Raw genomic sequence first — 11,310 nt, forward strand, 5'->3', positions numbered from 1 at the left:
AATAAACGGTCAGGGCCCAGGGCTTAAATTGAATTGTGCTGACGAGTTTGCACCAAGGTTATTATAGTTAACGAAAGCTACTACAAAAAAAAACTGAAATTGGAAGAAAAAAAAATCCGTGAACTAAATAAATAAATCTCATTATTTATGAAACTAACTATAATTAAAGCAGAAATGTCCTTTGTTTTAATCTTTGTCAATTGATACACATAGATGAGCGCTAGGGGGCTCATTTTAACGGTATTTATATATTTAAAAAAATAATTATTATAAAAAAAACTAATAATAATAAGTCAAAATTAATACAATGAAAAACTTATTATAATGAAAAATCCTAAACTGTTATAACCCTGTTTTTCACATATATTTATTTCAAACTTCCATCCTACAATATTAAGACCATGTGTTTCCTGAATAATAAAACAGATTTTATGCAATATATTTATAGTTTTTGTGTAATCGACGCCCATTCTAAATGCGGGTGGGGGGGTCAATACACTGTTTTGTTTTGTCTTAAAACCACAAAAACAAATCTGAAAAAAGCTAACACCGCCAATAAGCATTTTTCATAGGAGTAAAAAAAAAAAAATTGGGGAAAAAATATTTAAAATTTGAACTAAAAAAAAAAGTCGCCGACACACTTGGTGTAAAAATGTGCTCCTTCATGTGCCAATGAATGAAAACCAATTAAAGGCATGTCTCTGCCTGTACTCAAGTTCTACAACTTTGCATAGCTGCAAATTGCCAAACAAAAACAGCAGCCATAATAATGATAGTAAAACATTATTTTCCAACTAAAATTATAGTTCGTTATTTTTTATTCCGAAAAGCTCAAGTAGACCCTGTAGAATCTTGACCAACAGCGCCACCCCTGTGTCAGCAAGCGGGAGTACCTCAAACGGGTTGCTTGGATACAAGGCAACAAATGATTCAATTGTGACGGTGGCGAAGTTAGAATATGTTGCTTTAGTTAGGAACTTTACCAATTATAATTAAAAACAAAAACAAAATGTCATCAGCGGTTCAACATGGCCAACACAGAAGACCCAGTAAAAGTGGTGAGAGCTGTTTGTATTTTTTCCTGATTGATTATACAGAACTATAGATTTAAAATTTCCATCAATATATAAAAATTCAAAATCACCATCAATGGTAATTCTTGGTGCATTCTGACAAAAAAAAAAAGTTCATGCATATTTACTGGTAAATTACTTCACTTCTAGCTGAAGACACCAATGAGACAATCCGTCCTCCAGATCTCCGTCAGGTCACCATTTTATCCAAGGCTGACTGGCAGAGGATCCAGGATGAAATCAACTGTGTGGACAAAGACAAGGAACGCATGATGGAGGCCACCAGGCAGAGGCAAGCCCTGCACTTGAAATCCAAACAGATGGCTGAAATGTGGCCCAACACGCTTGCTGTAAGTGGGTTTGTAAATTGGGACCAGCCACAGAATGCAAAGTTTTAAATGTTATCAGTCAAGAAATGATGATGATGATGATGATGATGATGGGGGGGGGGGGGGGGGGGGGGGGGAATAGGCTGTATGTATTAAATTGGGACATTTTTTTTTTTATTGTTCATTTAATGTGGTAATTTGGGTCAATTTTGAAGTAGGAATGGTTTGATTCCGTTAAGTGTAAAGTGTCAAATATAGAAATTGGAGGTATGTAAAAATTTCCTTTTTTTGGGCTTTGATTTTGAAAATGTATTAATTTTGGATACTGGATAATGAGCTGACCCGTTTGAAGTTGGAATGATTTGAATCGGTCAAGAAATGTGGCTATTAGAGAGGTAAAAATGAAAATGTGTCTTAATTAGGGGGGTTTATTTTAAAAATTGGAGGTGGAAATGGAAATTGGAGGTGTAGGCGTTAAATATGAAGCATTGTATTAATTTGGGTCTTTTAATTTGAAAATTTGGGGAATGAGAACGAGTAGTTGAACAGTTCTGAAGTTTCAATAGTTTGAATTGGGCAAGAAATGTGGAAACGTGAGGTAAATGCGTGATATTTTAATTTGGTATTTTATTTTGAAAATCTGTGAATGGGTTTAAAAGCTGTACAGTTTGAAGTGGGAATTGTTTCAACAGGTTAAGAAATCCGGAGGTAAATATGCAAAATTGTCTTCATTTGTTGCTTTTATTTTGAAATTTGAAGGAACTGGAATAGACTTATTGTTTGACTTGGAATATTTTTAATCGGTGAAGGAACGTGAAAGAAATAAATATGTACAAAATCTCCTAAATTGGGAATCATTAATACTCTTACTGTAATTAATAAGAACATTCATCAACAGAGTTTAATATGTCAAACTTTTTCACTTGTGTGACATTTTAATCTCTCCTGCATCCTCTTTGGAACAACACATTGACAGTTGTTTTGATGATTTCAAAATAAGCATTTCAATTAGGACTTCTTTAAACGAAGATAACTTTATCAATCAGTTTTTTTTTTAAATAAGACGTTTAGATGCATTGGTTTATGTTTACCTAATAAAAATACAGTCCCCGCTTCCTTGCAAGGTTGCGGCAAGACAAACATGTCAACACGGCCTGTGCTTTAATTTCAAGTGTCAAAGACAGAAAAAGCTGGAGGCCAAGAAGCTCCGGGACCAGATGGAGGAGGAAAAAAGGAAACAAATCGACATGGAAGAGGCCAAATATCGGGAAGAAAAGCGGAAAGAGGCCATCGAGAAGGCAAAGAAGCAGCTCTACTATGAGACGGAGCGAGTCAAAGGATTACATGTTAGTCTTTCTTGGACATTAAACATTTGGAAGAGCAACAGCAATGGCGTTTATTGTCATTTTTTTTTCTCCTCACAGCGCGCACTATTGTTAACAGAAGTTCTGAAGGAAAGGGAAACCCAAATAGAGCTGAAGCAAAGAAGGGTGAACACCTCCAAGGACTTGGACAAAGAATACGTGCAGATGATGAAGGCCAGGGAGGACGGAGCTCTCAAAAAGGAGCAGGAACGAGTACAACAGCAGAAAGAGGAGAGCAAGGCTTTTGCTGAAGAACTGCAGAAACAGTAAGTGAAAAAGGGAGGTTGTGGTCGTGCCAGTTAGACCAAACACGAAACGTAAATGATGGCGGGGGCTGCAATTTTTTTTTTCGACAGCGTTAATCGGATGACAAAAATGTCATTTAAAAATATGGACTAAATATGTGCATGTTTTTTTTTATTAAACACAGTATCTTGGCTGCCATGCATACAAAATACCATTCAAATGAACTGTCAACTATTTTTGTTTATGTACTTTCGATTACTGAGAAGAAAGGACCTTAAACTCATTCACTGCCATTGACGGCTATAGACGTCAAAAATTCATTTGAACTATTTCTATTAGTTTCACTTTTTTCCCCCACTTTTGTTAACAAGAGTATGAAAACCTAGATAATTTTTTTATTGTACATATAGAACAGATGTACAATTTGTGATTAATCTTAAATAATTAAGTAATCAAACAAAAAAGAAAATCTAAAAAAATTAGGGGCGTCAGACGATTACATTTTTTAATTGTAATTAATCGCATGACTTCAATAGTTAACTCATACAACAATAAAAAAAATTCTAGGTTTTTATACTCTTGTTAACAAAAGTGGAAAAAAAATGTGAAACTAATGGAAATAGTTCAAATGAATTTTTCACGTCTATAGCCGTCAATGGCAGTGAATGAGTTAATGAGTGTGTTTTTTTCTGCGGTTCCTTAAATACGTGACTTGTTTTTGACCCACGTTCTGTAGGATGACGGAACATCAGATGAAAAGGGAGCAACAGAAGCAAGAGACAAAGAAGGATGGTGAGGAAATTCAACGGCTTCAAGAACTCCATCATTTGGAGCACAAAATGGCGGAGCTGGCGCAAGTCAAGCAGAAGAGTGATTTCATGAAAGCTCAGCTGGTGGGGAGACTCATTAAAACACTTGTGGGGGCGGGGGGTTGGGGGGGATTGTGGTCCATTTATGACACTGACACCTTTTCATAGGAGCATCTCACTCAAAGAGACATTTCCAAGGCGGCGGACGTGGAGAAACAAGAGGCGGAGGAGGCCCAAAGGAAACTGTTCCTTTCAGCAAAGGAGAAGATGGTGAAGTTAAGGAGAGATAAAGAGAAGGAGTTGCTCATGTAAGACCTTCTTCTCAAAGCCTGTAGCATTCTCGTAGCGTCGCGAGGGACTCCTGACAATATACGTCCTGGACGAGTTGCCAAACAATGACGGACCTGTTGGAAATTCAGGTTTCGGTGTCTTGCTAAAGGACACTTTATAGACAGTGGGAGGATTCGAACTGGCAACTCTTGTAACTGAGTCACCGTCGCCCCACATAAACCTCTCACACTTACGGCCAGGCTTCACTTAATAGAATCACGTTTAAGTCAGAGGTGGCAAATCCAGGTCCACAAACGAAAAAAACCCGTTTGGCTTTAGCACACAGATGCTACTCAGCGGTTGAGTAGAAGCACTTGTGGCCAAAGCCAAACTGTGGCCAGGTTTTGACTTCCTGCACCTGGTTTTGTCACCTGTGTGGGCCAGTGGCGGTAAAATAATCTCTTCTCCTGCTTCGAGTTATCCAGATTTAGACAACCACGATGAATCCGCTTTTGTTTTAATTGCTCAGGGAGGTCCAGAATCGCAGAGAGAGGATCATGGACAAGCTGACATCGGCTAAACAGGAGCAGAATCAGCAGAGCATCGCCAAGGCTGTCGCGGAGGAGGAAGCGCAGCGGATGCGGCAGCAATGGGAGGAGGAACGGAAAAGGGCGGAAATGATCAAGTCGATCGTAGCTCACAGAGAACACGTGGTAACAAAAAGTGTTGTTTTTTTTCCCAGAATGTTTAATTGTGGTGCTTCATCACGCTCCGGCGAACGTGTCACGCTTTTGTTCCAACAGATCCAGGAGAAAGAGCGCAATGAACTGATCAGAAAGGAGAAAGAAAGAGAAGCTCTTCAAGCAAAACAAGAAAGCGACAGAATATTTTGCGAGGAACAGCAAAAGAAGGTCCAAAGCGCCCGGCAGCAGCGCCAGAAGATGCGGGACTTCAATGCAAGCCAGACGGTAAAAATAAATGAAAGCAAAACTTCCCGTTGGCTTCCCAGTTGACCGATTTGGCTCCGATGCAGGATCAGAAGCGAGCCAGGCGGCGTCAAGCCAAGCGAGCGGAGCGCGAGTTTGAAGCGAAGAACATGGAGCTCCTCGCTGAAGAGGAGCTCGGCTTCCAGCAGTACTCGAGGGCCGTGGTCCAAGCAGCGGCGGCCGCTCAGCGCTGCGTGCTTCCGCTCTGCAAGGCCGTCGAGGAGGGGCCAACGGGCGGCCCCCCCACCTTCGCAGGAGCAAGACCCCGCTACCTCGTACAGGACAGCAGTGGTGCCGAAATGCCCAAATACGTCTGCGAGAGCACGCGGGTTATTAAGAAGATTCACGAGGTTGTCGATATTGACGAAGCCAAGAAGAGGCTCGGGTTTATGTGGTTATAGATCACCGGCTGGCGGCCCGCGCAGAACTTGATTCTGGTTCTTTTCACCTTGAATTCAGAAAGCATCGTGTGCTTGTATTCCCCGTCTCCATGCCGCTGTTTTTGTTTTGCAAGATGGCTGGTTGTGCTAGGGTTAGAATCGCTCAATTTGCAAATCATACGGTTAGGACGCCGGGTCCCACCACTTGACTCAAATCTATATTTATGGAGAACTTTAAAAACAACCACCGCTGTTTTTTTTATGTTTGAAACTCAGGGGCAGCAGATATAATGAAACCAGCAGAGGACCTAGAATTGAACCCTGTGGAGCACCACGTGGCCCGTTATACACATGAATTCATGTTGCACATATTTGTCAGGTTAAGAAACAACCACCGAACTGCAGCAATATTTTAAAATCAAAATGGTGTATTTTAATTCTACGCAGAGGGGAGGGAGATCCTAAAACCAACTTGCACAAAGGACATTTCATATAAGTTGATTTGATGTAGGACTCCATTCCAAAAACAAACAACAAGAATACAGAGACGAGGAGGAAGTCATTTAAAACTTCACTGAATGGGCGAAGATAAAACCCCAAAGTTTGGAAAAGCCATGCAAAAAAAGTGATTCTCATTTTTTCGTCTTTTATGAGGGACTCATTTTTAGCAGTAAAAAGTTAATATTTTGTCCAGAATGAATTTGGTTGCTGTCGACTGAAGATGACATCACCTGTGCCGAGGAAGTAGGCAATGACCAATCATGACTGCTGACCAAAACCCGGAAAACACAATATTTTTTTTTTTTTAAGTTATTAATTGTTCAAGAAAAATAATGAAATTATCTAATTCATTCTGGACAAAATGTTAACTTTTTACTGCTGAAAATGGTTCAATATGTCTTTAAATCATAAAAAAGAAAGAAAGAAATGCTGTTAAATAACAACAAAACAAGCGTCAGTAGAAAACAAAAGAAAATGTGTCTTACAGTAAAATGTTTAATTTGGTTCTACCAAATATTCAAAGCGTGGTCTTGTTTTTCGTCGTCAGCTTCAGCACGCCATCAGTCGGCCCCAGAAAGCATTCTTGCTTCGCGCTAAAACCGAGTCCTTGGCCCACGAGATGCAGTGGTCCTTTTGTTGCTGCACTTTACGGGTTCCGCTTGATCGCTTCCCTCTTTTCACTCTTGCAGCGCTGCGGCTGTCTGGCTCGTTTGCTGCCGGGGATTTCAAAAGTGACGTTGAGGACGAACTGTGGAGTGGGTTCGGAATATCAATATGCGCGGCGGCTCTTTGTTGAAGGACGGAGCTGCGTGCTGAGGGTGGGGGTGGGGGTGGGGGTGAGGGTGGGAAGAAAAAAAAGAACTAGACTTAAGGGAGCGGGCTCAGTCGCTGTTAGAGCTGGAACTTGAGTGATTCCTCTTGCTGCTTTTGCCTTTTGCGGCGTCTTCTCTTTTCCTGTCTTTGGAGGCGCTTTTGGATCGTCTCCGTTTGGAATCGGGGCTCTTGCGGCGCTTGCGTCTGTCGTCTCGATCGCTGTCGGAGCTGCTGCTGGAGCCGCTGCGGCTGCTGCTGCGGCGCCGTCTCCTTTGGCTGTCCTTGCGGTCTTTGCTGCGGTCTTTGCTGCGTCCTCTGCGGCTGCTCTTGCTCCGGGAGCGCCTGCTGCTTCTGTACGAATCTCGGGCCTTGCTCCTGTCCCGGCTTTTCCTGCGCTCCCGACTACGCGTTCGGCGCCTTTTGTCGTCCTTGTCGTCGTCGCCGCCGCGTCGCCTGTGCGCGCTCCTGCTGCGCTCCCTGGCCCGCTCTCGGTCTTTGTCCCGTTTTTCCTCGCGTCCGCTTTTCTCTCGGTTTCTGCTGCTTGATCTGTGTCGGTCTTTGGAACTTCTGTCTTTGCTCGGCGACTTTGTCCGCGTTCTCTCGCCGTTGCTCGTTTTGGAATCCTCTTTCTTCTTGCTGTTAGACTCCTGGTCCTTGTTCTTCTCTTTTTCTTTCTTGTCGGCATGTCGCTCTTTGCTCCTGGAGCGGTCTTTCTTGTCACCGCTTTTATGCCTGTGACTCTTCTCTTTGCTTTTGGACCGTCTCCTCCTCTCTCTGCTTTTGGACCTTCTGCTCTTTTCTCTGCTTCGACTGCGGCTTTTAGATTTGGCCCTTTTCTTTTCCTTCTGTTTGCCTTCCTTCTCCCCTGAACCTTCCTTGCTTTTAGATCTCTGCGATCGGGATTTCTTGTCTTTTTTGCCCTCGTCTGTGTGCTCGCGCTTGGAACTGGAGGTCCGCTGCTCTCCTTTTTGAGTGTTGGCGGCCTCGTCCTTGTCCTCGCTCATGTCACCTCTGGAAAAGACAATGACATTTTAATCATTGAGAGCGACCAGACAAAAAGGAAGTTAATCCAAGTATCCTGCCTGACAAAAAAAAACATTTTTATCATCTTACTTGTCTCCCTTAATCCAACGCTCCCCTGTGACCGCCCGCATCCTCTGACGCTGCAGCTCAAAGCGCCAGTGGGGCGGAGTTTCGCTACGGCGAAAGCGATCTCTGGATCTTGAACGAGAACGTGAAGGAGTTCTGTATCTCTGTGGGGAGGGCGAAAAGACACTGAATTGTTTGCATGTGCAGGTGGATAGATGCAAAGTGTAAAGACTTTGGCGGCGCACACGCTCACCCTGGGACCCCTGCCTTTGATCTTCCTGCCGGACCGGGTCATTACCAATCTCCTGTTGTACATCGACTGAGAATTTTGCTGCGCGCCAGATCTGCCAGGGAAAATAAAACAATGTTTAAAAGGGTTCTAAATCCCATCAGTGCTCGTTTGATTAGCTCGTCTCTGGAATTTAGCTTTGTGTGTTAGCATTAAGCTAGTTGACATAACCAAGATATGTTGTTGGATTAAATACATGTGTAATTGTCTTTGGTTTAAACTGGGAGTGGAATTAAACAGATTGAAACAAGAATTTTGCCTCTTTCTTTTTTTCCTCTTTTTTTTTTAACAAATTGGCCCGCTTTTGCAAAAATTCCTTAGGTTCAAATCAATTTTCTTTATCAAATTGATTTGGAGGCTTGCGAGTCACCCACCTGTCTCGAGGCCGTTCGTCTTTGCTTTCTTTGTCCTTCTCGGGCTCCTCTTTTTTTCTCTCCACCGGTGAGAGTCTCATCAGGTAGCGATTCTCAGGAATGGGAGGTATTTCTTCAGGACGCACTGTGGATGCGACCACCTCTTCTTCTTGTTCTTTCTCTTCCACAATTTCAGGCTCGGACCTGTGAAAACACGACAAGTGTCAGAATAAACACTGGTTTTCAAAAGCTATAAGCTAAAATCAGCGCGAGGATGAATTGCGTACTTCTTTTTCTCCTTCTTCTGTTTCTTCTTTTGCTTTTTGGCTTTCTTTTTTTGCTTCTTCGACTCTTTTTCAGATTCTTCAGAGTCAGAGGAGGACTCTGAGGAGTCGGAGTCACTGGAACTACTGCTGGAACTTGACGAGGCTCGCTCTTTCTTCTTGTCATGTTTCTTTGCTACGAAAATGTTGGTTAAAATCATAATAGCCGCAGAGGTGGAACACATATCACAGTGCAGAAAATACTTCTGTTCCTTTTTCGGGAACAAACCTTTTGATTTGGGGACGAGTTCCCCGCAGTTCAAAACCTTGATTTCGGCACACGGTCTGCTGTTGGGATCAGTCTTCTCACTCTCCATAGTTTGTACGACCTCTTGACCGGAAATCACGTGACCAAAAACCACATGGACCCTGCCAAAACAAAACATAACAAAACAAATAGTGAAGTGTGTGTATTGAGCATTTTGCAGACAATTGCAACTGTGCGGCGCTTACCCGTCCAAATGGGGTGTTGGTTTTGTTGTTCTGAGAAGGTTCAGAGGAAACGACAAACACATTCAGAAGCGAATAATGACACATCAATTCAGTAATGTTGAGAAAACCTCTGGATGCCTACATGAAAAACTGTGATCCATTTGTATCTTTTCCTCTATTGGCCATAGACAGCAAGTACTCCTTGTTATGTTTCACAGCAAAGCTTTCGTCTGGGGGTACAGGGATGGCAAAAATTGTGCAGCTATTTCCAAGCCAAAGTTAATTTGGTAAGCCAACAAAACCTTTACCTTCAAAAAAGCCGCCATAGACGGATTCGCCTCCTCTTCCATTGCCTACAATAAAAGAAAAAGAAAGATCAGCAGACGTTTGTATTCATTCCACTGGCATATTAATTTTAGCCATGTGTAATAATGCAAGTTAACGCAACAAATCACAGATGATCTTGAGTATAATTCACAAATAGTAACCACCTTCACTGAAGTCCCCTCCTTGAATCATGAAGTCTTTGACAATGCGATGGAACAGGCATCCTTTGTAATGAAGAGGTTTCTGGGTTCCTTTACCAACGCCTTTCTCACCTGCAAGATGACAGTGTTTGCTGGAATGAGGCACATTTTTTGCCTGTATATGTCTGCAGTGAATTTTCATAACTCACCTGTGCAAAGGCATCGGAAGTTCTCACAAGTTTTAGGACAGATGTCTGTAAACAACTCGATGATGATTCGACCGACTGCAAAGAAAATTGATTCCGTAACTCAAAACACACACACACACAAAAAAAAAATACTTTTTCCATTGAAATGAATGGAAATAAAAATCACCAATAATAATAAAAAAAAAAACATCAAACAAAACATGTGTAACATGTTTTTTTTTTTTTTTAAATAAGAAAAAAAAATCTACCAACCAATTTCAAAATGTGACATTTCAAATGTTTTTGTGAGTTGTAATTTTGCACATGTGGCAGAATGCTCCATGGGTAATTTATAAGACATGTTTACAATAGCTACCAACTACTTAATTGTGGTATTTAAGAACAAACTATGAATGTTAAATTTATGTTAAAACTAATTTAGAATTAGTATACAATATTGTTGTCTGAATATTTTTGCACAGAAATTATTTTTGAATAAATGAATCCTTTGAATAAATGTTTGTTAGGTTTATTAGATTAAAATCGTAATCGTCCTAAATGACTGCAAAAATCGAGATTAAATTTTTTGGGCTATATTGCCCAGCCCTACATTCAGGTTGAGGACTGCCTTACCTTGTGCGTTCCCAATTCCGATGTCAAGGAAACAGCGAGAACGTTGAACCTTAATACCCATAGTGACAGGAGTTGCTGAACCACCTGAAGGAGCGACAGTCACACGTTAACAAAACCAATTCAAGTCACCACTGGACATAACTTATGTCTCAAATCCGTTAATTTCCCCACTAGTCATATAGGAAAGGCTGAGTGTGAACAACAGAGTTCTACATTTGAGGTGATAATTCATGATCATATTTCAAACAGCATTTAAGGTCAGACAAGTAGTGCCAGCTCGTATCCACTTGTTTCCAACTGACATGCTAACATTAGCCGAGCTAGCATTTTGAGTCCCACGCGGCACGTTTTAGTACCTTGACTGCACGAAGGAAAAAGTGTATGTATTTAAATCGACGCAATTTGCTACCCATAAATAAAAACCCACACAATTAATTTAAATGATTTCTATCGTTAGGTCTGACATTGATTCCAGCAGGTATCTGACAAGGCCACGCTGCTAACACTTAGCCAACTTAGCCAGGCAACATGGATGGATTCCCGGCCGAACACACTCAACTTGGACAATATAACGTATGGTGCACATAGTCGATACGTGTGGACTGCACACTCGCATCACCTGTAAAAAGCGATAGTATCACTCCATGCAGCAGGCGTTTCTTTCAAAATGCACGGGTTTTCATTCAACGTCCACTGTTCGTCCGCTTACGAAGATGGCGCGATGGGAACGTCACGTCAGTGCATTTCGGGAAGGAATCGTACGAC

At 41.8% G+C, this 11,310-nt stretch overlaps 2 protein-coding genes across 2 annotated transcripts; one reads left to right on the top strand and one right to left on the bottom strand.

Moving 5' to 3' along the window:
• Nucleotides 1-935: 935 nt before the first annotated feature.
• On the top strand, nucleotides 936-8,402 carry cfap210 (cilia and flagella associated protein 210). Its single transcript, XM_086091429.1, has 9 exons — nucleotides 936-1,058; nucleotides 1,224-1,423; nucleotides 2,575-2,748; nucleotides 2,827-3,032; nucleotides 3,749-3,905; nucleotides 3,990-4,129; nucleotides 4,621-4,804; nucleotides 4,895-5,059; nucleotides 5,125-8,402. Exons 1-9 carry the CDS (start codon nucleotides 1,010-1,012, stop codon nucleotides 5,476-5,478), a joined length of 1,629 nt encoding a protein of 542 aa, XP_085947555.1. The 5' UTR covers nucleotides 936-1,009; the 3' UTR covers nucleotides 5,479-8,402.
• On the bottom strand, nucleotides 5,866-11,308 carry ppig (peptidylprolyl isomerase G (cyclophilin G)). The gene is made up of 13 exons (XM_086091428.1): nucleotides 11,165-11,308; nucleotides 10,546-10,629; nucleotides 9,934-10,008; nucleotides 9,749-9,856; nucleotides 9,566-9,610; nucleotides 9,400-9,487; nucleotides 9,279-9,308; nucleotides 9,055-9,194; nucleotides 8,790-8,961; nucleotides 8,524-8,706; nucleotides 8,114-8,204; nucleotides 7,885-8,024; nucleotides 5,866-7,782 (listed from the first exon to the last, which is right to left on the bottom strand). The coding sequence occupies exons 2-13, from the start codon at nucleotides 10,604-10,606 to the stop codon at nucleotides 6,840-6,842; spliced, it is 2,076 nt and encodes a 691-aa protein (XP_085947554.1). The 5' UTR covers nucleotides 10,607-10,629; nucleotides 11,165-11,308; the 3' UTR covers nucleotides 5,866-6,839.
• Nucleotides 11,309-11,310: the final 2 nt, after the last annotated feature.

Source organism: Leptonotus elevatus, chromosome 12 (assembly GCF_054856555.1).
Source record: "Leptonotus elevatus isolate MCC_2025b chromosome 12, RoL_Lele_1.0, whole genome shotgun sequence".
Lineage (NCBI taxonomy): Eukaryota > Metazoa > Chordata > Actinopteri > Syngnathiformes > Syngnathidae > Leptonotus > Leptonotus elevatus.